At 40.2% G+C, this 27,745-nt stretch overlaps 1 protein-coding gene across 2 annotated transcripts; it reads right to left on the bottom strand.

The window, feature by feature from the left end:
* On the bottom strand, positions 1 to 27,670 carry heatr5b (HEAT repeat containing 5B). Of its 2 annotated transcripts, none has more exons than XM_051915827.1 (36): positions 27,517 to 27,670; positions 26,747 to 26,874; positions 23,373 to 23,584; positions 23,088 to 23,196; positions 22,860 to 23,009; positions 22,263 to 22,434; positions 21,926 to 22,080; positions 21,137 to 21,386; positions 18,960 to 19,115; positions 18,447 to 18,697; positions 17,987 to 18,098; positions 17,444 to 17,596; positions 17,254 to 17,353; positions 16,601 to 16,714; positions 16,351 to 16,510; positions 16,085 to 16,260; positions 15,896 to 16,001; positions 15,594 to 15,784; positions 14,285 to 14,444; positions 14,021 to 14,210; positions 11,905 to 12,074; positions 11,578 to 11,725; positions 10,860 to 11,039; positions 10,075 to 10,332; positions 9,716 to 9,897; positions 9,105 to 9,173; positions 7,324 to 7,503; positions 6,849 to 7,080; positions 5,507 to 5,734; positions 5,296 to 5,423; positions 4,800 to 4,944; positions 3,752 to 4,015; positions 3,305 to 3,520; positions 3,083 to 3,234; positions 1,173 to 1,386; positions 1 to 918 (listed from the first exon to the last, which is right to left on the bottom strand). In XM_051915827.1, the coding sequence occupies exons 2-36, from the start codon at positions 26,870 to 26,872 to the stop codon at positions 611 to 613; spliced, it is 6,117 nt and encodes a 2,038-aa protein (XP_051771787.1). In that variant the 5' UTR covers positions 26,873 to 26,874; positions 27,517 to 27,670; the 3' UTR covers positions 1 to 610. The 2 variants fall into 2 exon arrangements, with proteins under 2 accessions (XP_051771787.1, XP_051771789.1); XM_051915829.1 differs by lacking the exon at positions 27,517 to 27,670 and adding an exon at positions 27,399 to 27,505.
* Between the last annotated feature and the right edge of the window lie 75 nt (positions 27,671 to 27,745).

The raw sequence follows: 27,745 nt of genomic DNA on the forward strand, positions 1-27,745 counted from the left end.
TGATGCATAAATTATATTTTTACTTAATGAATGACAGGCAATGAAAGGCAGACATTACAATTAAGTTATTAAAAGCTCAAACAACTCCAACATTGAGCAAATCTAAAATATTCAATAGACTCACAGACCGATCTACATTTAAACAGATTTAGCACATCTGTGCTGCATTCACTGACATTCACAGCATAAGTCAAGTAGTTTATACTTAGAAGAATCTTGAACAGCAGTTTAAAACAATGATCATCATTTACCAAAAACCACACAAGCAATTTTCTGGAAAAGTGATAAATATGATAATATGAGGTTTAAATTATGATCATATAGAAAATAATAAAAAGCAACATAGTAAAAACAAACAAAAACAAACAAACATGGGAATGTGGTCACAGAAATACTCAGGTAAATGGGAATTTCCATTTCCACCAGTGTTATGCGAGCTTTCAAAATGAAGTTATTAATTTTGATTAAGGTGCATTTCAAAAGTGCCCATAAAAACAAACAAGATGCACTAATGCTTGTAACAGACCCTTGTGATTTATGACAGTGTCACTGTAACCTTTATTCACTTCATACAAACATCCGTCTGACTCAAAGCAGAGCCTCTGATGGACTAGAAGAAGCTGGTCTTGAGTTTGATGGTGGGCGCCGCTTGCACACTCGGCTGAGGTTGTCTCGCCGCGGCCTTGGCTTTATTGTTGGCTTGTCTGGATCTGATGGCCGCCTCGAGGCGGATCTTGAGTTCTGGTGCCGCCCCGATAACAGTCTTGAAGGCGACGGGGTAAAGAGGGCCGATGTGCATCAGGTTCTGGAGGGCAAACTCATGCAGGCCTTTGGAGCTGCTGGAGGCTGAGGAGAAGCTGGTCTCGTCCAGCAGGTATGAAATGAGGGTCGGGACCAGCAGTGCCAGTAATTGAACTCCTGTGTGACACAGACCGGTTAAAGAAAACAAGATGGATCATGACATGACATGAAGCTGCTCTTTTTGTACTTTCAACAAAATTTTTCTGTAGAAAAGGGTGTTAATATAGTGATCAAACTGGCACACAGTATTCATTGGCTTTTGTATTTTTAAAAGGTTTTACAGCAGTTTTGATCATTTAAATGCCTTTGTGTATTAAATATGATACAGTAGGCTTTACAGGGTTAACTGCAAAAATCAGCCCAACGCTTACGGTTGTGTTCCTCTGCCATGGCAACAAGGCTCTCCAGCACTTTAACCCCTTCCTGTACGGCCTGTAGTTCAGCAGGTGTGGATGGTCGATGGTGCTCAACGCTCTTCAGCTTCTCCACCAGCACCGGTGCCAGCGTGTGGATGTAGGGCGCAGAGAGACTCCGGCAAGAGTGCTGGAACACCGACAGCAGCAGCTGATAACAGCGGGCCTGAGTCTGCACAAACATGCACAAAAATGAGAATTTTTTTCAAGTTTTAAAGTGCCACTATTATGTTATTTTGGATATGTAGTGTGTAATATAGCAGCTGTTTGTGAATGTAAAAGTTCTGCAACGTTTCAAAGATCAAAGTTCAGATAAATAGAGTTTTTGTCTCCTAAAACAAAGAAGTGATTCTGAACTGCCTGAGACAGTAATTCCAGTCTCACTTCCTGCTGAACCTATGTAACAATGTAACTAATTTGCATAATGCCAGCCTATGGTCTTCATTAGCTGAACAGCGTCTGCTTTGCCCCGCCCTCAATCACTGTGCTGAGATTCAGATATGATAATGAGCGTTTAGTTTCTGACCAATCACAAGAGACTGGGCCATCTGACCAATCAGAGCAGAGCAGCTCTCAGAAAGGCGGGGTTTAGAGACCGAATCTTCAAACAAAATGTTTCAGACTGAGAGAAAAGAGCTGATGCTGCAGTGGATATTATGAGAAAATTAAAGTGTTTTTTGACCTTGGATGAATGTGAACCTGTTGTAGGAGACTCTAAACAACATTAGGAGCCTTTAAAATAGCATAAAAGGGGCACTTTAAATACACTGATCAGGTATAACATTATGAGCACTGACAGGTGAAGTGAATAATGAATCACACTGATTATCTCTTCATCACGGCACCTGTTAGTGGTGAACCGGCGACAGGGTCGTGGGCGGCCAAGGCTCATTGATGCACGTGGAGAGCGAAGGCTGGCCCGGGTGGTCCGATCCAAAGAACGAGCTACTGTAGCTCAAATTGCTCCATAAGTTAATGCTGGTTCTGATAGAAAGGTGTCAGAATACACAGCGCATCAGTTTGTTGTGTATGGAGCTGCATAGCTGCAGACCAGTCAGGGTGACCATGCTGACCCCTGTCCACCGCCGAAAGAGCCAACAGTGGACACGTGAGCATCAGAACTGGACCACGGAGCAATGGAAGAAGGTGGCCTGGTCTGCTGAATCACGTTTTCTTTTACATCACGTGGATGGCCGGGTGCGTGTGTGTCGCTTACCTGGGGAACACATGGCACCAGGATGCACTATGGGAAGAAGGCAAGCCGGCGGAGGCAGTGTGATGCTTTGGGCAATGTTCTGCTGGGAAACCTTGGGTCCTGCCATCCATGTGGATGTTACTTTGACACGTACCACCTACCTAAGCATTGTTGCAGACCATGTACACCCTTTCATGGAAACGGTATTCCCTGGTGGCTGTGGCCTCTTTCAGCAGGATAATGTGTCCTGCCACGATGCAAAAATGGTTCAGGAATGGTTTGAGGAGCACAACAACGAGTTTGAGGTGTTGACTTGGCCTCCAAATTCCCCAGATCTCAATTCAATCGAGCATCTGTGGGATGTGCTCAACAAACAAGTCCGATCCATGGAGGCTCCACCTCGCAACTTACAGGACTTAAAGGATCTGCTGCTAACATCTTGGTCCAGATACCACAGCACACCTTCAGGGGTCTAGTGGAGTCCATGCCTCGACAGGTCAGGGCTGTTTTGGCAGCAAAAGGGGGACCAACACAATATTAGGAAGGTGGTCATAATGTTAAGCCTGATTGGTGTATGTGCCACTCATCACTGCAAAAGTACTCTACAGTGACTCACTAATGCAGACCCTTTACAAAAAATAAAGTTTTCAGTCCGTGTCCTTGTGTAACTCACCCAGGGATCTTCAGAACCGAGTCCATGTCTGAATCGCTCAATGCAGCCTTTCTGCAGGACGGAGACGCCGATCAGCTCACTGCTAGCCGACAGCAGAAACAACGTGACGGCCGTCAGCAAACTGACTTCATCCACACCAGCTCCACATGCATCTGAAGGAGAGAGCGTGTCAGAAGCAGCCAAGCCATCAGGACTGAACACAGAAACATACGCTCGTCTTACCGGGCTGCGAGAACTCCAGCACTGAGGCCAAACTGCTCCGGACCAGAGCGCTCCATTGCGTCTGACTCCTCCCCGCGCGTGAGCTCAGGATGGTTTTGATGGCCTGCAGAGCCGCAGACACCGGCACAGGGACGGAGTGATCTGACGTCTTCACTGCCGTCTCTCTCAGCACACCAGTGATCAGGAAGAGCACAGTGGGCAGGATGGTCATACTTCCTACAGAGAGAAACACAACTATACTTAGTTATATTGGTTATCATATTTGATATGTTAAATCCTAAAGCCTCTAACATTATCTGATAAACCGGTCACACTCATCTCCTACAGTCCTTCTGTCATCTGATTGAGAGTTCAGACTCTTATCAAGTAAAAGTCTTTTAGTATAATTATACAAACAAATTGAACAAACTATACACAGGACAGCTGTGTGTGTGCATGCGTGTGTACCTGCAGGTGAGCAGAGTGACGGCAGCTCAGCGAGGGCCGTGACTGAGGCTGCCACCAGTCGGCTGCTGTCGTCACACAGGTGTTGAGGCTTCTGCCTGACGCTCTCTTTGCCCTCTGATTTCAGCTGAGGCAGGTGACGCACCAAAATAAAAACCAGCAGCTCCATCGCAGCAAACACCAGAGATTTTCCTGGAAGAAGCTCCCCGGTGTCGCCTCCTTCCCCAAGCACTGAGACACACTCCTCGCCTCCAGCGTCCTCCACAGCTGCCACAACACACACACACACGGTTATTTTCATCAGCTACTACGTTGTTTATGCCTAGCTCTTCCAGATTCTATGCCAGAACGCGACTCATTATTGGCCAGCTCCTGTGCCAGCCTCACACTCATGCGTCGTGCTGATCACGTGATCAGCGTCAGCCAATAATGAGTTGGCGTTCTGATGCAGAATCTGGAAGCGCTGGACGTAAACAATGTATGAGAATGACACAGAAGAGAAGAGATTGTTGAATAAAGTTGTTAATTTTGTTTTGTTTTTGCGCACAAAAAGTATTCTCGTCTCTTCATAACATTAAGGTTGAACCACTGCAGTCACATGACTGTTTTAACGATGTCTTTAGTACCTTTCTGGACCTTAAGAGTGTTGATTATATTGCTGTCTATGGACGAGTCATAAACCTCTCAGATTTCATCAAAAATATCTTGATTTGTATTCTGAAGATGAACGAAGGTCTTACGGGTGTGGAACGACATGAGGGAGAGTAATTAATGACAGAAATTTCATTTTTGGGTGAACTAACCCTTTAACTGTTCATGACTTGAAATTCCATTTTCAAAATGCAACACTCATGGCGTGAGATGCTGAAAAAACATCAAGACAGCCTAATGGCCTACAAAAGTATCAGGCAACAGATTAAGAAATTATTATTTTCTATTTGCTTGACGTGATTTGGTTGATCTAATAACTGCAGGTAATATGTCACAGGTTGTTTTACTGATCTACATTAAGAAACGACGTTAAGCACATATGAATGAGATCTTTACTCACTCCTGCTGCTCCTGATGTGGTCTAGGTGCTCTTGGGCGGCACGGATGGTTTTCTGCACGACTGTCGTCACCTGTAACTGCATGCTCTGCGGGTCGCGTGTTAATAACAGCCGGTGAAGCACGTTGAGCAGCTCCACAGCCAGCAACTATATATATATATAAAAAGTATTTAATGCATGTTTGGTTAAATCTGTCATGAAAGCAAGTTTTTATTACAGCCACCATGTTTATATTTCAAAAAATGAATATGGAGTGTAAACAAAATTATGTTAACATAATTTAGTTTACAGCTTCAGTGATACAGAGATTCTTCCCTTGAGAAAAACTGACATGCACTGAACCTGATATATATCCAAATGAACTGATATAGAACTGAATCAAAGCGCAAGCTTGCGAATCGGAATCAAATCATGAATTTGTGTCAACACCCAGACCTAACAAACACATTTTCATGATTTCCTATTGACTGAAGTAAAACAAATGATGCAGATGTTGACCTGGTCCTCTGCAATGTGTGTCCGAGCATTAGGTGAGTCCATCAGCGTGCAGAGAGCGTGCAGACATGACATCACATCCTCAATGGGCTCCTCGGCCCGAGGGAAACACAGGAACTCGATGCTGATGCCTGAATCAACGTGAGAGAACAGCGCATTACATACAGGGGGGAAAAACATTAAATAGTCCAAATGCGTCTTGCAGATAATTTACCCAAAAGAAGGTGCAATCTGTCTTTCACTAGGTCATCTGGGTTTTTGCCGGCAGTTGAAGCCACTCCAGGTCCTGTGATGGAAGCGCTCTTGCCTTCCGCCGAGTCTTCAGCAGTGCCGAAGCCGGTGCTACTGAGCCACAGAGCCTCGGCATGCAGAACGGACGCCCACGAGTTACGGTAATGAAGCCTCGCTGTGTCTATAGTCTCAGGAGTGTAAAACGCCCCTCCTGAGGAAACAATTATCAAGAGAAATACGTTATTATAGGTTTCTGTTGAGCAATACAACAATAAAGGCCCATTCACACAAAGGATGATAATGATAAAGAGTTTTAAAAAAAATTGTTTAATTGTAAAAGAATAGCAGAGTGCGCACACACCACAACTATAACGATAATGATACAGAGGAATGATATCGTTGGAATCACTTTCCCAACTGATAAAAACACTGACAGCCAATCAGAATCCATCCTGCTTTAACGAGCTCGAGCATTTAAAGAGACAGACGACAAAACTGCAGCACTTATAATAAACAGAACAATATCATCCGCTGGTGTGGATGCTAATATAGTTATGTTTATAGTTTTTGTATTTAGTGTGAACGGGCCTTGATTCAATTCGTCCTGCATGGGAATCTGCAGGGTTTTTAAAATCAAATTTAAGACTTTAAGACCTTTTTAAGACCTATACCAAATAAAATTTATAACTGTATGTCCAACCCATAATCTCAAAATAAATCATGTATCTCAGATTCTTTTACTCAATTAAACAGGCTGTGAAACACATTCAACAAGGACTTAATACTGCTTACCACAATGGTGAAACAGTGGGAACTGCAATACTTAATTTTTTTATGTACCAAAATATCAATACTTACGAATTAGAGATCAACCAATATTGGAGTTTGCTGATACAATAATAATGCGTTTAAAGAACAGCAATAAACAGATACCAGTAAAATCTATACAGTTTTTCCTTCCCTTTTAGTGTCACCATGAAATCAAAATGGACCATTCTTATTTTTTTATGGAATATTTATTGTTTTAAATTCATGTTCCTTGTAATCTTGAATCAGAATATCTTCCCCTCCCTCTTGCACCATCTCTTCTCTGATGATGAGGGCGGGGCAACCTGTCACTCACATGAGATCCACCAATAGCAAATCACAAGCATCCAATCAATTCCCCAAAGCCAAAAAATCTTGTTCCAGAAGCATTTCACTTAGATATACGACACAATAGGGAAGAAAAGACGAGCATGACTTCTGTTTCATGCCAACTTTAAAGACTTTATGTTGTTAAATTTGATCAAACTTAATTTAAGGAGCTGATGGTGTGACTTTACCTTCAGGCGGCAGCTGACTGGAGAACTCAGCAGGCAGAGAGAGCAGCGCATAGTCTCTCAACACCGCCAGCCACAGGCGGCTCAGAGACGGCAGCTCCGGCTGAACTAAAGTCATCAGGCTGTCTGGAGGAAGAACATCTCCTTCATCTCCCACCTCCTCATCCTCACCCTGAGCTGGACGTGCTGGCCTGGACTGAGACTCCTTCTTTATGTTCATAGCCACCACAAACACCTGAAACCAGAGATGGTAAATAATGCTGATAACGGTGGAAGGATGTGGATTCATGGCATGTAGGAGATTGTGTGCGACAGGTTTATCAGTAAGTTGATCATGTTGATCATTTAGAGGCCTTAGAACAATGATAATGGTACTTTAACCCTACTGCATTATATTTGATACTCTTTGTCTTTGTAAATGTAGCTGCTGAAGGGCTGTAAGTGTTTTGTTCTGTTGGCCATCAGTGTTCAGACGTACCTCGGCCCATGCTTTCAGGACAGCTAGTTTCTCCATCGTCGTGGCGCTCTCGCTGTACAGCTGACTGGAGGCGCCTTTGCCAGCCTGAACCTTGTCCAGAGAGGACACTAGCAGGTTGTGGACGCGCCGCAGGTCATTCAGGTCACTGACCACACCACTGCCTATCCACGCACTGCACACCTGTACACAGATATCAAACACTGAAGAACGCTCACAGAGAGGCATTTCTGTGTGATGAAAACGCAGTGAAATATAAGCCAAAAAACTACAGGTGAAAAGAGTACAAATGTTAACTAATACATATCACCATACTTCACCAGCTGATTCATCACAGTACAATAAAACAACTGTAAGGAAGCATGTTTCTTTCACAAAAAAAAAAAAAAAAAAAAAAAAAAAAAAAGGTAATTGCAAATTTTTATCTTGCAATTTGTACTTCATACCTCACAATTACCGACTTTTCCGTGGTGGAAATGAGCTTCCAATCATTTGTTTTGTATTACAGTTTTTCTGAAATGTTATGTGCAAATATGCAAATGAGGCATTATCTAATTAAATATGCACTATTTTGCATAAATTTCCAAATAGAAATCTGATAAAGTTAGGTCCTTGTTTGATTATGTTGACATATTAGAGTTAAAGGGTTTTTACAGAGGGGATTTTGGATTTCTCGTTTTATCACACATAAATCATAAAATACATTTTCACCATGTTTTTATGAGTAAATATAAATCAGGTGAATGCTATATGAACAACCCTTCAGAATATAGATATGAATAAGTCTGAAACTCACTGCCTTTAAAGAGATGGATTGAAACTGAAATCTACAGATGTAAATAGATAAAGTGTATAGTAAAATAAATAGTTAAATGTGTATTTTTCCCACTAGTCTGAAAGAAAACATTATGGAAGCAAAAGATCTTATCATTGACCAGTACATGAAAAAACAATGTTTTTGCCTGTAGTGCCTTGACTTAATATGAGATATTCAGAAAAACCAGAACCACTAGTTTCCCATCAGCAGGAACTGGATAATAACTGGATTATCACTTTCAGTTTATTTATCTCAAAATTATGGAAGAATATATTTGTAGTGCAAATAATATGATCAGATGGGAGGAAAACAGTGGAAAATGAATATGCCCATGAATATGTACTAAGGTAAATCAAAGTCAAGTTTTATAAGTTTATATTTGTACAACTTTAATGCTTTAATATCAGTTTCATTGAAAAAGTCCTAGCAGTTTATCTGAAACTCTCTTTCTTCGGGCACTGATTTACTGATTCTGTCTTGTTCTGAAACGCATTGATTAAGTTCCGAAAGCCCCTTTTTCCGAAAAGCCCAAAGTGCTCTGATTGGTCAGCTGACCCGGTTCATTTTGATTTGCCAAACACCTCAAGCGTGTGTCAAATGTAACGCCCCTTACCATAACCGTGAGTTTTGCATCCAAACACACAGCATCTCCACGACATGGCAATAACACTTTAATTCACTGAAGCCTCGCCTTCTTCATTTGAGCAGCATTATGCTAATATTTCACATTGTGATGTGGATGTTTGAGGAAGTAATATCTGGACTAGAATCAAGATGTTTTAGTCAGGTTTGGATCAGTGTTTTCTGTTAGATAGAATAAACACCTTCGTGGGACACTATGAGCTTTGTAACTTTGCAGATTGTATACATGCACAAACAGATACATTACACATTAAAAGAAAAGGAAAACACTGAAAAGCATCATATGACCCTTTAAGACTAGCTTGTGTTGTAGTCTGAAGTTTACCTGGCAGGCTTTGGCAGTGATGTCTGAGGGTGTGTCTGGGGAAAAGGCTGGTCGGAGAGCAGCACCAACCTGTGGATGAAAAACAGAACAAATTAAAACATGTACACAATGCAAGACACTGCCTGCTTGATTGGTTGGTGTTTTAACTCTATGTCAGCTTCCTTGGCTATTTTCATGGCAAATAAGATGGAAAAAAAACTATAAGAGCAATTTAAAATCCTATATAAAGGTTTTTTAAAATTTGCAATAGATAAAAACTCTAAATGGATTCAGTATCGACTCTGTTAAAAAAAAATAAAAAATCTTCTGAAGTGTATGCAGAGTAAACTATAACAATGCAATAAAACATGTTTAACAGATATCGGACTCTGGCATGATTATCATAGCGGTGGATCTTCATTTCACCATATATACATATATAATATACACATGATTCTGGAATCACCATCATGTATATATTATCCGATACCAGCGATCGTTTAAATTAAAGATGCAACTTTTTATACAATTTATTATTTGAACATTAATTGAATGGATTTTGCCATGTTGATGTCAGGCTACCAGTGCTCTAACATGCCATATGACTGAACGGCATCAATGAATGAACTAACGTTGGCCTGATACTGCTCCAGGATCACATGACCAGGGAACTCGGGTTCCGGCACAGCTGCAAACTTCTTAATGATGTCCTCGAGAGCCTGCAGACCAGCCATGCGCAGCTGGTTACTGTGGTCCGTCGCAGCCATGAACGCCATGCGAATCAGATCACACAAGTGCAGCACGAGGAAGTCACCTGCGGAAGACACAACAAACTCATTTCCTAAATGACTTAGATTCACGTCAAGAACCAAATCATTAACGACAAAGTTCAACCAAAGTTCAACCCCGGTATTTCAAACTTTTTTTTACCCATAAGCGAAGAACAAAAAAGAACTTCGCTGTCAGTACATCAAGACCTAAAGATGTTTACCTTCAGGGTTTTTGGTCTTAGCGACGCGAGCAGCTGCCAGGTCAAAGTGAGCCTTGTCTGCGTTTTCACACAGATGAATGATACGGCACAGACAGTCGGCAGCAAACACTCGCGTAACCCAGCGCGGTGCCACGGACGGTTTGGACTTGTCATCCTGACCCAGTGATGTGAACATGATGTCATCATCCATCTCATCCTTCTTAGAGTCGTCTTCCTCTTCCTTCCTTCTGCTGTCAGACGCAACAGTCCCACCAACCTCTGCAACAAAAACACGATGAGAAGGACGGACGGATGGAAGGAGACGCTATAGCTGCTGGGTTAATAGTGCACTGTTCATCTGAGCACACTCTTACACAAACACGCTGTAGTTTCACTTGATAAGATGAAGCACTCTGATTAATAGGAGACTACACAAGAAAGTCTCATAGTGACCTAAGAAATGGCAGTTTTGGAAAACCTTATGGGAAGGAGCAAAAACAGGAAATCAGTCTGCTGTTATATCAGTCGACCACTAGTTGTTACAAGTGAAAAACATCAGCAATGTCTTTTGCTTTCAACCGAGGAGGCTTGATTCAGTGAAAACCAGCCAAAGTTCTAGGTTAAGTAGTCCAAAAGGAAGTAGATAAAAGCATTGTTATGGAAACTGGACATTTTCTTGTTATCCTACCCTGCAGAATCTTAGAGGAATGCAATATTTACATGCAACAACTGTAATGGTTTATTTCATTCGAGTCAGGAAGCAGGATCAGCTCCGCTCAGAAACACTGTCAGTGTACGGTTGTCACCTGTAGTTGCTGCCAGCACATCTTTGCAGAGTTTGAGCCAGTGAGGAAGTTTCTCCACAGCCAGAGACGAGAGCATGTGACCCAATGTGTCGTGAATGTCCGAGCACAACCTCCTGTCCGTCTCACGGTCCAGCATTCCAAACAGAACACCTTCCAGCCCCGTCTCTGTGATGTTCAGATCTGAAAGAACAATGACACTGAAATATTCAACATATTCAATATTCAGTAATATTATCTGACTGCACTGACACTACTGGATGAGAACAAAACTTGAACTGAACTCATCTGAATGACGACACGATTGTCTTCACTAGAGCTGCTTTACTACAGATTTAAAATTTGTCTCATATGATGAAGTTTGCATCACTGATTCTGTTATTTTCCTGTTTATTACTGTGAAGCTGGTCTGTTCTGTATAACACCATGCCCTAACCAGACGCGATGCAATAATATTCCAGTAACAAGCAGTTCATCTGTACACACCAGATGCTACACGACTACGAGACGCAACAAAACCAATTAAAAATCACAGCCAATCAAGGTAAAATGATAGAAGATAAAACTAAGACCAGATAAAACCAATTAAATGTGCCTAACAGGTGACTGGTTCTTCATATGACAATATGTAGAACATCCATAAAGGACTTGCAGAACAACCCAGTTTTGAGTTTGATGGGCTGGGATTGAAACACTAAATATCACGGGGCACGTTACGTACTGATGGTGGTGTTGTCTTTGCCGTCACCAGCCTTCCTGGCGAGACTCATGGCGTATTCACAGACCTCTGCAGCCTCTCGCTGAGCCAGCTGCCGGAGACACGCCACAGCGGCGCGCCGTAACAGCAGGTGAGAGCTGCACAGATGCACCTGCGCACACACAAACACACGTCAGTCACCGGCAGAATCTGGACTGTTGTTGAACTATTTACCCGTGTGCGTTCATGTGCTCTCCAGGCATTCACATTTACACATTTAATATTCGATCAACCAAAAAATAATTTTTGAACATGTATAATCTAGACGTATAGCTGATAAAGCAGTCTTACACAGAGGCAGGGCACCAGGCTGGACAGGTTGACGTGTCGCGGAGCGAACATATGCAGCTGCTGCAGACAGGAGATCGCTGCCGCCTGAACCAGAGAGTCGGAGTGATCCTGCATGATGGCGCAGCCCACCAGACACGATGAGCGGATCGTCGAGATGCTGACACTGTTACCTGGGAAAACAAACCAGAGCGAGAAACAATAAAAATACTCTTCTCAGCGCTGCCAGGGCTAGAGAGGCATATATGTGACGGAACTTGTGACCATAGTTCGCTTTGGGAAATGCACCACTGAATGGGAAAGGAAAACAGTACTCTGTAAAATATATTGAGCAGAAGGGGATGTGCGGTATACCGGCAGACAAGATAAACCAACAGAAATTTTGAATTGCTGCGGTTACACTCACATGATGCAGCGATGTGCTGACATGAAAGTGCATCATTTTTAAGCCTTATCTGTTTAAACATTTGAGCAATTTTTAACCATTCAAGCGCTAAAGAAACTCACATGCTGTCTGATAGTCGGTTCCTAAGGATCGGCTTAATTAACAACTGACTTGTTCATGAAGACGCATAGAACATCAAGACAAACACATTCTGAAGAGAATACAGCTCAGTTTTTATACAACTCCTCTTATATAATATTTCCTCAAATTGCTTATGTATATGCAGATATCATCTGAATAACACAACTTAGGCTTTATGATTACAACTAGGGATGGGCAAAAGAAAAACTTTATCATATTGAATATAATTTCCATTTCGAAATGGTGCACAACACAGGTTGCAACAAACAACTATTTTGAGAAATTAATTAATCTAAAGATTGTCTCTTTGATTAGGCCTAATATTATTTCCTATATTTTATTAAGTTTTTTTTCTGTCTCAGTTTCTCTCACATAATGTGTGCAGATAAAGTAAATATATACAGTCTGTTTCTATAGGTTTTTGTGAATGCAAAATTAAGAGCTCCAAACCCTTTTCATTGACCAAACTGAACTAATAATAATAATAATAATAATAATAATAATAATAATAATAATGATGATGATTTATATTATTATTATCCTCACAATACTAAAAAATTACTAATGTAATACAACTGCACTGTACAATAAATGTGAATTAATTTCATAGGTATATTAATTATTGTACTTTACACTTCATTATTAAATTTACAATACTTGTCTTAATTTCTTTACTTGCAAGAGTTAAACTCTCAAGCTTTTATTTTGGCGGAAAACTGCATTTTCTGTGAAAACAGGATTATCTATGGAAACGCTGTAATCATCTGTCCACAAAAATGCTGGAATTTATGCGAATGTGAAAAAGCTGGTACATCTTGCATTCCCCTAAAAAAAGTATCATGCTTTGCTTTGAAACAAGCAGCACAAAAGATACTTCTTTAATTTTTTTGCAGCCATATCACGCATTTAATTTGAGTTTGATTGACAGGTGCTTTGTTAACATGGTGTAGAGATCTTTTAAGTTATGAGAAGTTAAAAATAATTTTGGTTTATTATGAAGCTCTTGCGGGACAGATAGGAAACAGGTAATTAAAGGACTCTATACTTCAAGCAAAACTGAAGAACGAACTGGTGTGACATCATTTTAAACAAAATCAGGCCAAAATGAATTTAGTTTTTGGAATCCAAAATGGTTTGTCAAAGAGAACTTTCCAGAAAAGTTCACTTCAGCTGGTTAAACACCTCCGAACTATCATTGGTCAGTCGTGATGATGTAATAGGTGGGTGTTCTGAGGCTCCACCTTCTTTGAGGTGTAAATCTTCATTTCTTCTGTTCAGTCCGTCGAGATGCGAGTAAACACATGAACACACTGGAGAGGCGCTTTATATCAGAAACTGAAGCTGTGATTCTAACTGAAAGAGACACTGACACTGTTTTTCATGTTTAAAACTGTAAAGCTGCTGCTTTAAATCAATCTATTGTATAAAGTGCTGTAGAAATGAACGTGACGTGACTGGAGAGCTGAAGCAAACATACATCACTGTGATCAGATGCTTTCTGAACTGCTGTTTTCTCACCGCTGGCATTTGTTCCATGAATATATCGGGGAAACACTGATATGTTTCAAGTACAAATGCTATAACTGCCGATACCTTGTAGTTCTGGGCCGACGGTGGTGATGAGCGCTCCAAGACATCGGCCCAGACACTGATGCACCTCTGTGTGTGAGGGCGGGACCATCAGCAGCAGCGTCAGCACCAGAGATAGTGTGGGCTCCACATAACCGCGGTACATGGGCCCGCTGGAGTCCACGATCAGAGCCAGAGAGTGCAGTGCCCAGGTCTGAAATAATCAGAGGAACTCATTAGAGCCAGAGTAAACCAGCAGCATAAGCTCCTGCTGTCTGCGACGCTCACCTGGACCTCGTGACATGTGGCGTCTTGAGCTAAGGCCAGCAGGATGCTAACGCTGGTCTTGAGGTGCTGGCCCGACCCAATGCCGCCCACATAACGATGCAGGCAGCCTAAAGCCAGAGAGTGACCCGTCCTGGACACCACGTCACGCGCCGACTTTAGCCTGTGCAGAAGAGCCGAGACAGAACGAGATAAACATGAGGAAACAGCAAGAAATACAACAACATGCATGCCTAACCTAAACCTCACGTTTCAACCTTTAAACTGTTTTAAGAAAATGGATGAGACAAAATTATAAATGATTACATATATTCATTTAAAACATGATTATATATAAATATTCCTTATTATTCTACAGTTTTTGAATGCACATTAGCTTCTTATTGATCCACCAGTTAACATTTACAACACTGTGTGTAAGCTGAGTGAAAATATGGGTTGATCTTTGCATTGTTCTGTCAGTAGATGGCGCTTATGGTACAGCAGAAATACAGCGGTGACCCCGGTTACCTCTATAAACAAAGCAGCTGCGCTTATATACACTACCTTATTAGGCATCATACAGAGGTAAGATGAAAAGAAAATGTCATCGAAACAAAAGGCGACAAGTTTACAGGTATAATATAAACACCATGACGTAAATATTGCCATAATTCATCAACAGTAGATCAAAGCAGTCGCTTGGCATAAATGTGGGCTATTTGGTGATTGTGAACTGCTCTGAAAGCACGAGCCTGTAGAACAAGCAAAAAACCTGTTGTTTTACTTTGAAACATGCAGTGCTCACATTTATTTAAAATCAATGCCTTTTGAATACTAATAATAATCATCTTGGTTTTTCGTCCCTAAATTTAAGACCTCTTGAAATGATCTTTAAGACTTTTCTTATACCATTTAAGATATTAGTCATACTTTAGTTTAGGGTCCAAGCCTCAGTATTAACAATGACTTTTGCCTCAATAAACCTCTACTGCTTATTGATAGTTAGTAAGGCAGTTGTTAAATTTAGGTATTGGGTAGGATTATGGGATGTAGAATATGGTCATGCAGAATAAAGCATTAATATGTGTTTTATAAGTTCTAATAAACAGCCAATATCCAAGTAATTTGCATGCTAATAAACAACTAGTTCATAGTGACAACTGGACCCAAAACTAAAGTGTTACCAAGATATTGATATTATGACCTTAAATTTGATAAAACTAAATGTAAGACTTTTTAATGACCCTGTATTGATTTGAATTGGACCAGCAACTCAAGAAATGTAAGCTGTCGTATTGCCATCGCCGCTGAAGCTGTTTGGCTTGCATACTTGTCAAAGCTGTGCTGTGCCATCCTGGCAATGAAGGAAGCTTCTCCGACGACTTGTGCCATGCGTCCCAAAGCCTCGCCTGCGGCACAGCGCAGGATGGGGTTGGGGTTGTCCAGCGCGCCCATCACCAGTGCCAGAGCCGATTTACGCACCTCTTCCGGACCGAGACTGCTCTTGTTCTCAGCCAGACCCTGTACAAACGCAGAAAAGTCCCAGACGCCAATGAACAATCATTATTATTATTCTTATACAATTCTATTATAGGTTTATGAACTGCACTACACATGCAACACTTCGGAAACCTTGAGAGCGCTCAGCACTGCAGTGAATATGTTTAACTGGACGGCCTGCTGACGGACTCCTTTAGCTTGTTTAATGCATTCAGCAAAGTGATCCAGCATTTGCAACCTGGAATAGACAACAGGACATTTCCAGAATCTTTTCTAACATTATAAATGTCTTTACTGTCACTTTTGATTAATTTAAAGCACCTGTGTTTGAAAGAGACGTGAGGAAAGACGACTCCGAACAGAGCAACGGATGCGTCGATCACTGACACACCCAATGGCAGCGGCCCGGGCACGGCCTCGCCGGCAGGAACACGCAGGTATATGGAGGACGGGTCATGTTCCAGAGCGCCGCTGCCTGACGCGCTGTTGGGCTGCAGCTGTTGGACACAAACACATCAGACAACCACATGGAAGGCATGCTAAATGATTTTTGTGAATGACAGTCTGCGATTGGATTTTTAAATTACCTGATCCTCAATAGACTTATGATCCGTTTCCTGAAGCCACGAACCCATCAGCACACTGTCGTCATAATGACACAGCGAGCGCAGCAGAGACGTGGTGGTGTTGGCAGAGTTATCGGTCAGCGTGAACTCGGCCACCAGCTCCCTCAGAAGAGCGTTAAAACTGCCTGTCAATCAACAGCAAATCATCAGTCATGATCAGCGTTCATGTCATCAGTGCTGACAGCAGCAGTGTAGGCATTGGCTGAAGAACTTGCCTTCATATGTCTTGGGCGGCAGCAGCGCCAGTATGTCATAGAGTCGCAGTCGCACCATGGCAGCGCTGGCCTTCAGATGAGCTCCATGAACCTTGATCACTGCAGGAACACTACACAACACAACAACACTTTAACACGTCACTACACAAAACACAAAGTACTTTGGAAAATATAATCAAGTAATTTGTCAGAAAGCAAAAATACAGCCAAGTGACAAAACCACAGCCAGTCAGAACATATTTGATGTTTAAATACAGCTACACTCCCATTTAAAAGTTTGGGGTCAGTGAGATGTCTGCTCACCAAGGCTGCATTTATTTGATAAACAAAATGAAAAAAAAAAAATGAAAAAACAGTAAAAACAGTGAAATATTATTACAGTTTAAAATAGCTGTGTTCTTTTGAAATACATAGTAAACTGTATTTATTCCTGTGATCAAAGCTGAATTTTAAGCATCATTACTCCAGTCTTCAGTGTCACATGATCCTTCAGAAATCATTCTAATATGCTGATTTGATGCTCAATAAACTGATTAATTAATTTGTCCTTGCTGATTTTCCTTCAAACTAACCCCAAACTAACAGAAATAGCTCTGAGCACTGGCACCAGCATGTCTTTACTGTAAATACTGTACTGTGTCACACTCACTGAGACATCATGGTCATGGCACACTCGATGGGCGTCATCAGTCTGCGGATTACGTCCTCCGTCAGCAGCTCTGGACAATGTGCCACAAAACTGCGCATGGCTGTGAGGAACAAGAAATATGATGTTTTTATGATGCACATTGATAAATAAAGCAGTAAAAGCCATGGAGGGAAGATCTCAGGTGTTTTACCGCACAGAGCGCCGGCGCGACCCTCCAGCATCACCTGCCAGCTGAAGGAGTCTCCTCTGGCCTTCTCTGCCTCCAGCTCCTTCTGAGAGCGAGGAAACACGTTACGCCACAGCAAAAGCATCTTGGGCAGGTGGTAGCGCACTAAAGATGGTCCTGAGGAGATGAAACAATACGATCGCTAATATTACTGCCATCATGAATGCATTTAGGCCAGAAACACACTGTGCTTCTAAGAGTCTTCTACTCTCAGGTCAGCTACTTCACACTGTGTCCTAACCAGACATGACACAATAACATTAAAGTGACAAGTAGTTTGTCCACAAAAGACACAACACAACTATGGCCACTAGTGTATGTGGCAAGTAGCCATTTAATAAGCAGGATTATGTACATCATCCCTTAAATGTTCAAAGCTAGATCACTGAATGCACAGACGCAAGAACCCATGTTAAGTGCGCACAACAAAACACGTCGGCAAGCGAATGCTTCTAGCCAGAGTCTGGAAGAACTGATGTGATGATGGGATCTGGTTGATGGACTCACCTAAGGTCATGAGCGCTCCTAACAGCAGCCAGCCGGCTTGAGTCCTCTGGAGAGACAGACGGCTGTTCTGTGCTGCCGAGCGCAGCAGATCTTCAGCTATACTCACCACCATCTGAAACAAACACCTCACAGTCAGCTCAGTTATATCACAGAATTCTCATACAGGTGTTTCTATTCCGGTTGTTTTCTGCAAAGATTAAGTTTTTCAAAAAAAAAAATTCTGAAACTTACAGTTAAAGATGCTTCTACTACTGTACGTTTAAAGGAATGTCAAAAATGATCCATTATCCATTATCTGGTCCATTATAATTATTTAATTATTTATTTATTAATATAATATAATTATTTTTGTCATACTAACAACAATGCATCACTCTGAAAACATGGCAAGTCCACTAAGCCATATTGCGATATGTATTGATTGACTCAGATCAGGAGGGGAGGCTGTGGAGGCTCAGACCTTGCCCTTGGAGTGTGGGATGCCCAGAGGACACTGATAGACTCCTCCCAGCAGAGCCGCCATGGCGAAGCTGTATCCGCTCACGGCCTCCGGCGAGTTCTTCAGGTTGTTGATGCACTCGGCGCAGCGTTCCAGCAGGGGTGTGAGCTGGTACGGCAGAGCGACAGCAACGCAGCGCAGACACCAGGCCGCAGCCAGACGCGCCGCCATGCTCGGGTGCAGCAGTACAGATGTGACCGTCTCCAAAAACCCTACCAACAGAATCACAAGTCATCCAGATAGTGAGCCCTGCTCTGGGTGGACTATGCTCAGGAAGATCAACAGTTCGTTGAAATCGAATTGTGAAATTTGTGTCAATGCCCAGCCCTAACGGTTATGTGTGATTTTTGTATGATTAGTAATATGTGGATATTCATGGTTATGGGTGGTTTTTAAGAAACTCTATTGGTCTTCACATCAGTATTTAGCTTTGTACCCAGCTGCTACACAATGCGTTTTGTGCATTTCTCCTACCGATGGATGGCTCCTGGATTAGAGGGGCGGCTGTAGCGCTCAGACTCTGGACCAAACTGCCCAGCTCTTTAAGCGCACACACCATCACATGCTGACTGGCCGACACGTCTGCGGCTCCGGCGCGGCTCTCACTGCTCGGGTCGTTCACTACAGCCTCTGAAGAGAGAGAACTCAGTCATGAGCGTCTTCATGCCTATGTCAGATTCACACTGAATGATCAGTCATCACTGTCAGGACCAGTGTTGGGGAAAATTACTTTTAAAAGTAATGTGTCACAAGATTGCGTTACTCCCTAAAAAAGTAACTAATTCTGTTTCTTAGTTACTTTTTATTTCTCAACCAGCTGAGGATCTTCCAGGCCTTTTTTTTTTTACTAAAAAGATCTTTTTTGCAAGTGTTTAATGCAGTAATGCATTCAACAACATAGCTCAAACAACTCAAATATTAACGCGTAAATTTATAAAGTAATGTGTTACTTTACTCGTTATATCAAAAAAAATTATCTAATTAAATTATGATCATTACTTGTAATTAGGGTTGCAAAGGGGCGGAAAGTTTCTGGTAAATTTCCACGGGAACTTAACCTGGGGAATTTTGGAAATATTCCAATTTGGAAACTTAACAGGAATTTATGGGAATTTATGGGAATTAATTGGAAATTTTGGGAAATGTATACAAATTTATAATATTTATATAAAATGTATAATATTACAAACAAATATAAACATTTTGTTTGGTCATAACATGAAATAAGTTATTTATTTTTCGCATTCAATTAATTCTAATTTAGTAAATATGTAAAATAAATATATTTTTATTGCAGCAATTGTTATGTGTTATTTATTTCAGTGTTACATGATCCTTCAGAAATCATTCTAATATGCTGATTTGATACTCAGTTATTATCAAGGTTGGAAACAGTTGTGCTGCTTAATATTTTTTTGTAACCTGTAATACTATTTTCAGCATTCGCTGATTAATAAAAAGTTAAAAATAACAGAATTTATTCAAAATAGAAATCATTTCTAACAATATCACTTTAATATCACTTTTTATCAATTTCACACATCCTTGCTGAATAAAAAAGAAAGAAAAAAAAATTACTGACCCCCAAATTTTGAACGGTAGTGTATATTGTTGAAATAAATTATATTTTTATGTATATCAAAATAGAAAACCATTATTTTCAATTGTAGTTATGTTTCATAATATTACTGTTTTTTCTGTATTTTTGATCAAATGTGCATGTTATGGACTGGGGGAATGCACAGTGCATGCAGAGGGTGTGGCCTCAATAGCCCTGCAGTAAGTAGTATGCTGTGTGAATGTGATTGAGGAATGTGAATGAATCAGGCTTTTGAACAAATCAGCTGAATAAATGATTCAATGACTCACTTATTAAGACTACTGGAAGGTTTAGTTTCATATTTAAGTATCATTTATATTATTTTTTAAACAATCTCATAACATTACCTATGCAATTGTAATTGCAGCATAAATACATCTAAATGCTGTTTTAGCTGCAGCTTCTGTGCCGGTTCTGCAGTGCAAAAATGGATTTTGTTGATTCTGATTTCATTTGGTAACAGCCCTATCACTCTTATAAATAAAGGTTCCTTATTGGCATTGATGGTTCCATGAACAACCTTTAACATCCATGGAATCTTTCCATTGCACAGAAGGCTTTTTAGAGTGGAAAGAGGTTATTAGATTATTAAAATGTTCTTCACACAAAGAAAAAACATGTTCTTTTAAGAACTGATCACTGAAAGTTCTTTTGGTTCTTTTATGGCATTGCTGCGAAAACCCTCTTTTGGAACATTTATTTTTAAGAGTGTGGTGTCTTATTATTCTAATTGAATTTTTGATTATCTGTAAGAATTTGACGTAAAAGATGATGCATACATCTAATAACGATAAAAAAAGCCTGTATAAAAAGGTAAAAATTCCATGTAAATCAATTTAAAGTGACAAATCTCAGCCTTTCATTACCAGGAAAAGCTCATTTCTGTCACTGCTGTAAACTGACCAAAAAAATTATGAATCTATATGAAAAATATTTGGGAGTCATCTGTCCACGACAGTCCTAAACCAGCACAAAAACACACTACAGTACAAAATACTGTACTGATTGTGAATTATGCTTATAATCGGTCACAGTGTGATCTCCATCTTACCCACAGCTCTCATCTGTTTGCTGATGGCCAGGCAGATTTCCTTCGCAGCAGCTATTTGAGCTTTCTCACCCAGCAGACCGCCCAGTGTCGCCCGCAAGGCGAAGGACAGGCAGCGGCGTGAATACACGGCCTCCACGTGAGTCTGTGTGGCGCGTGGATGAGCCACCAGCTCCAGCAAATGAGACAGAAACACTGCAAAATTTCGCTCCAACCACTGGCCGCCCAGAGTGGTGACAAACACGACATACGCCTGCATGGAGACACACAAATGAGCAAATAATTATAAATTAATGCAGTGAACAAAATCTTCTGCTGCTTCATAGTTTATAATAAAACATCTACTGTTTCACAAAAAAAATTAAATTATAGGCACAGACCAATATATTGACTAAACACACACTCATTTAGTGTTTAAAAGACAATTAAGATTCATTAATATTATTGATTTGACTTCACTGACACTATCAAATGAGAACAAAACATGAACTGAATTGATCTGAAGGACACTGTTGTCTTCTGTAGAGCTGCTTTACAGCTTTTAGCTGAATTTGTCTCATTAGATGAAGTTGCATCATTGATTCTGTTATCATCCTGTTTATTACTGAGAAGCTGCATTGAAACAAATCTATTATATAAAAATGTGCCTTGACTTGAATTAATCGACTGATATTTGAGTGACACCTTAAAATAGGCTACATTTGCAACCCTGTTCGCTATTCAGGCATTAATTTGAAGCACTTCACATTAGTTTCAGGAGTCACAGATGATTTCGATTGCCTCCAGTCTCACCTGAGTGACGCCGACTCGCACCTCTCGACTAACTGAGGCTCCTTTCAGCATCTCTCCTCCGCTCTTCAGGAAGCCTGAACCTCCGCGCAGGAAGCCAGTGGCCATCAGCTCCAGAACCTCCTCTAGAGTCGCTCGCTTCACGTTCTGACGCATCACTGACACAGCAAACACACAGCCAGGGTTAGTACTGTTCACTCAAACTAAAACACACACAATAATATGTTTCTTATGTCACATGTTTCTTGTTTGGACATTTAAGAATAAGAGGATAAGAGGAATGTCACAACATTTACACATACATCTGCAGAGATGCACAGGAATGTATAGGAGAGATCACCTGTGGCCTGTTTAGGCATCAGCGCCGTGGCCATGGCGGTTCCCAGCAGTGTGGATACAGCGACACGCACACCGTACGTCGAGCCCTCAAGAGCTTTAAAACACAGCGTGGCCACGTTCTCCAGTTCAGTGGTCCAGATGAACACGGCCTCGTTCTGCAGCTCTAACAAACACTGACAAATGACATCATCATCACCATCACATGATCACTCATCAGGCCCAATCACATTCAGCTCTAATAAATATCAATTGTTTGGTCTCTTCTGCTCAGTAAAGCTGCAGTTATTTGATCAAAAATACAGTTAAAAACAGTGAAATATTATTCCAGTGTAAATCAGCTGTTTTCTATGTGAATATATAGTAAAGTGTAATTTATTCCTGTGATCAAAGCTGAATTTTCAGCATCAGTGTCACATGATCCTTCAGAAATCATTCTAATATGCTGATTTGCTGCTTAAGAAACATTTATGATTATTATTAACAGTTGTGCTGCTTCAGATTTTTGTGGAAGCCGTGTGTGTGCGAGTGCACAACAGACTATTTTTCAGTAGATGTGTCGTTCAGATTAAATGACATAAGACTGGAATCTTCCGCTCACCTTTGCGACGGCGCAGCGGACGGCCATGGATCTGTCGGTGAGCATCGAGCGGGTGTTCTTGTAGATGTCTCTGTGACAGGAGGCCGCCGCTCCACCCAAACCACTGAGAACTTTCTGCAGACTGAGCAGGATCTCACTTCGACCCTGAGACTGAAACACACACACGGCAGCTTGAGAAAACAGTGTTGAATCTGTCTGAGAGGAGTGACCAGGTCAGAGCGGCCGTACCTCTGCACTCTTCAGAGCTTTCAGGAGGTTATTGATGGTTTCAGGGAAAGAGCTGCCCAGCATTCGGCCCATCCGCTCATAGAACGCCCCGACACACGCCACTGCAGCGCTGTGACACACAACAAAACACACGTCACACACAACACAACACACGCCACACAACTCATGCATGCACTTTAACCTTCCACTAGATTTTACAGTCTTTAGGTTTTTATTTCATCAAAATGGTATAAAACTTGACTTTTCTGGCAAAAACTGAGGTGTGTGTGTGTGTGTGTCACTCACAGTTTGGTGGGTAAATACGCCGCCGTGTCATCTTTGCTTTTGATGATGTCGTTGCACTTGTCGAGCGTCTGGAAGACGGTGAAGGTGTCTCCGATGCTGTAGAGCACAGCCAGGTTCTTGGCCAGCAGTTTCCTGGTGGGCGGCCCGGGAGAACTGCTGATCAAACCCGTCAGCTGCTCCACGAGCTTCTTCTGCTTCTCCTTCACGTCCACCTGTGGTCAAACACACGCATCCGAACATGACAAACACATACTGTACAACCACACAGCCACAAATAACTCTGTACTGTATGTAAAGCATTCATGTAATATTATCAAAGGATAGTTTTCACTCTGAATTCTGAAAGGACGATCCATGTCCAAGCTGGTCTCTGTAAACATTACATTTATCAAACAATATTACCTACCAATGAAAACTCAAAGTCAAAGCAGATTTAACCCCTGAAACACACAGTAGTGGTTTTCCTGAATGAACTGGTGTTTTTGAACTAATCAGAGTGAATTTAGAAACACTTTGTCAGCTTCTGCTGGTGTATCGATGTAACCTGCAGCTTTCTGGAGCCAAAAAACACTTCAGCTGTGTGCAAAGTGACCCACATTAGATTTTTGACCACTGAAAATGTGTACGATTTAACAGTTTAATCATGAAGCCGCACTGAGATCCACATATTGAACCATATTGAGCCTTAAAAATGAAGATACCAAAAGAAAAGTTTGTTAAGAACCAGAATCTAAAAGAATATTAAGAGATCTTTAATACTTCTGGGGGAAAAAAAATGTGGAAAGTGCTTTTTCCCATTTTTGAACTGTCACCGTTGGCATATAATACAACACGCATTGATAAAAATCAACTGATTTTACTAATATACCTCTGTGTAAAAATAAAATAATGATGCTGCCATCTTTCTAAAGTCATTTTTACCGCCCCGCAATCTGCCTCCACACCTCAGATGAAATTGTCATTTTGACCCTCTTCTACAAAACAGTAAATTACTCCATAAATATTCACCCATGGCATTTAATATGTTGGTTTTCATCTTCATTTATGTATTTCTTTCAGAACAACAGTGGTTCTCAACCGGTGGGGCGCGCCCAGGCTACAGGATGGGAGGAAAAAAAACCTAAAAAAAATTTGCATTTTTTTTATCACTAAACTACTGTCATAAAAAGTTATAGTTTTGTATATACATAACTCCTAAAAAAAATTAAAATGTGTTTGGACTGATTTAAAAAAAAAAAGTTTTGAACAAATTTGATTGGTTTGTCGATAGTGAGCGCAAATGCAGGTGATAAGCGGTTTTATTAAGCGAGTCACTGAGTCGTTCATTCACGATTCGTTCAAACGGCCGATTCATCAAGAATGAGACTTTGTGAATGGGTCATTGAATCTTTGACTCAAACGATTTGTTCAAAACACTGAATCATTCAAAACACGATTGAGTGTTGCTGTGAGATGCGCTATGTTTTGATCTTTGTTTGGATTCATCGGATCTATTTTCGCTGCTAAAATAGACCAAAACAGTCATTATTTCGTCTAAAATGTAAGTGACTTAATATTATTAACTTGTTTGTTGAACTGTCATATCAGTGTCACATTTTCAATCGCGAGGTGATGGTAAATTAAGTGATGGTCAATTGTCAGCTCTCTTGGTCATCAGGTCGTGTGACGACCAAGAGAGAATTAAAAATAATAGCCTAGGGCTATCTATCTATCTATCTATCTGGTGTGGGGGGGGGCACTGGGGCCCCAACTGCAATGAACCTGCTTTGGAGGGGCCCAACTTGCAAAAAGTTGAGAAACCCCTGCAGTAGAAAAAGTTGATGAAAATGAAAAAGTTGAGCTGGAGACCTCTGCTTAACACAGAATGACCCAAAATCAGATCAATACAAATTGCAACAACAACTAGTGTAGAACACATTACAGAAAAATTTTGAATGGAACAAAAATGCAAGTACATGATCAATGAATGTTCGATTTTCACTCTTTCAAGCCGCCTCAGTTCTGTAGACACTAAACATAAAGAACACAACTCATGAAACAGAGATATTATCAAATCTACAGAGCTGTCTGATCTAACGTAGAAGCCGTAGTTATAAAATGTATTTTTTTATGGAAATTTGTGCTTTTACAAACATGTTTGTATATGTATGTTGATTTGATTTTATAAATAACAGCCATAGTTGTACAGATGAGAATTGTCAATAGGGTTGCAAAAGTGCGGAAAGTTTCCGGTAAATTTCCACGGGAACTTAACTTAGGGGATTTTGGAAATATTCCATTTTGGAAACTTGCAGTAGAAAACTTAACAGGAATTTATGGGAATTTATAGGAATTTATGAGACTTTGTTTTGGGAAATTTACATAAATTTATAATATTTATATAAAATGTATCATCTACAAACATAAATACAAACATTTTGTTTGGTCATAACATGAAATAACAGTTATTACTTTTTCACATTCAATTAATTCTAATTTAGTAAAATAAATATATTTTTATCACAGCAATTGTTATGTTATTTATTTCAGTGTCACATGATCCTTCAGAAATCATTCTAATATGCTGATTTGATACTCATTTATTATCAATGTTGGAAACAGCTGTTCTGCTTCATATTATTTTTGGAACCTGTGATACTTTTTTCAGGATTCAGTGATGAATAAAAAGTTGTAAAAAAAAAAAAAAAAAAAAAAAAAAAACAGCATTTATTTATTTAAAATAGAAATATTTTCTAACAAAATCACTTTTTCTCAATTTTGCACATCCTTGCTGAATAAAAATATGAATTTCTTTCAAAAAAAAGAAAGAAAAAAATTACTGACCCCAACATTTTGAACGGTAGTGTATATTGTTACAAAAGATTTCCATTTTAAATAAATGCTTGGTCTTAATGTTTTTAAATGTTCTTAATTTTTATTCATCAAAGAATCCTGAAAAACAGGTTATAAAAAGTATTAAGCAGCACAACTGTTTCCAACATTGATAACTGAGCATCAAATCATCATATCAGAATGATTTCTGAAGGATCATGTGACACTGAAGACTGGAGTAATGATGCTGAAAATTCAGCTTTGATCACAGGAATAAATTATATTTTAATATATATCAAAATAGAAAACCATTATTTTAAATTTAAATTATATTTCACAATATTACTGTTTTTTTTCTGTATTTTTGATATGCTGCAAGATATTCTTTCAACTACATTTCAGTACCCTGTTCTAGGCTAACCTGCAATTTTGCAAATTCCCTGTTTATTCCCATTAATTCCCGTTAATTCCTATGGAAAGTTTCCAGCTTTCCAGAAAGTTTCCATATTACTTTCTGACAGTGGTTTACTGGCACGCACAGGTGTTTTTTCATGATATTTTACCTTGTTAGCAGCGATCAGAACTTTATCCAGGAATCGGAGCCACTCGAAGATGAAGACGGCTCTCTTGGCTTCAGTGACGTGAGCCAGAGCCTCTTCGTTCAGCAGCAGACTGTGGGCCAGCTCCATACCTGACACATACATGACAATATATAAAACAATTTAAATTAAAAAATACAAATAAATGAACAAAATAAACAAATAACAAATACTAGAATTAAAAAAATGATATTAATAAAATAATAAAAAATAAATTAAAATTAATTATAAAAATAAATAAAAGGATATACAAATTACATATAAATAAACAAATGAACAATACGCAGCACAGTACTATAGTGAGTAGAAAAAGATAATAAACTAAACTTTTCCAAAATAATATTTTACACATTTATAATTTTTACTTTTCACAGCATAAAATTGTGTCTTTACACATACAACTTTATAGATGCCTTTTAAATGTAAGCCTCCCTCTCACGAGAATGATCATTTCTAGCATCTGAATGATTGAAAACTCTGATCTAACATGATGAAATGACAATATGTCAGATACTGCTGCGAGAAACTCTTCAACGAACAACAAACACCATCACATCACAATCCTTCAGTCTCAGGTATGAATGACATGCTAAACTGAGCAGCTAACAGGACATACATTCACAACTAAACGCCTGGAAATGAAGCACACATTCATCGAGAGCATTGGGAATAATGACACGCGGCGGGCTGACTAAATAAACTAGATTTACTTGATGAAGTAAGCGTTTTCTTACCTGTTTTCGTGCGGTGATGTGTGCTTGTATTGAGGTTGGCGGAAGTGTTGATGCGAGTCACTTCCGCCTTCACAGCCAATGAATGGAGAGAATGCCGTCACGCGCGTGGAAGTGAAAGTTAACTTCCTCCAGGGGGCGCGCACCGCATTCAAATGAATAAACAATAGACATCTGTAAAGTAAACTGTTTAAAAATTGAAACACATTCCTTCCACAGGTTATTTCCAAAA

Source organism: Ctenopharyngodon idella, chromosome 13 (genome assembly GCF_019924925.1).
Source record: "Ctenopharyngodon idella isolate HZGC_01 chromosome 13, HZGC01, whole genome shotgun sequence".
Taxonomy (NCBI): domain Eukaryota; kingdom Metazoa; phylum Chordata; class Actinopteri; order Cypriniformes; family Xenocyprididae; genus Ctenopharyngodon; species Ctenopharyngodon idella.

What these genes read in the sequence shown, in the direction of transcription:
- heatr5b (XM_051915827.1), bottom strand. Translation starts at nt 26,872, where the DNA reads ATGGAGCTGGCCCACAGTCTGCTGCTGAACGAAGAGGCTCTGGCTCAC. An exon ending in AATCCAGGAGCCATCCATCG is followed by an intron (nt 18,698 to 18,959) that starts GTAGGAGAAATG and finishes TTCTGTTGGTAG; the next exon opens with GGTTTTTGGAGACGGTCACA. An exon ending in GTCACTCTGCTCACCTGCAG is followed by an intron (nt 3,521 to 3,751) that starts GTACACACGCAT and finishes TTCTCTCTGTAG; the next exon opens with GAAGTATGACCATCCTGCCC.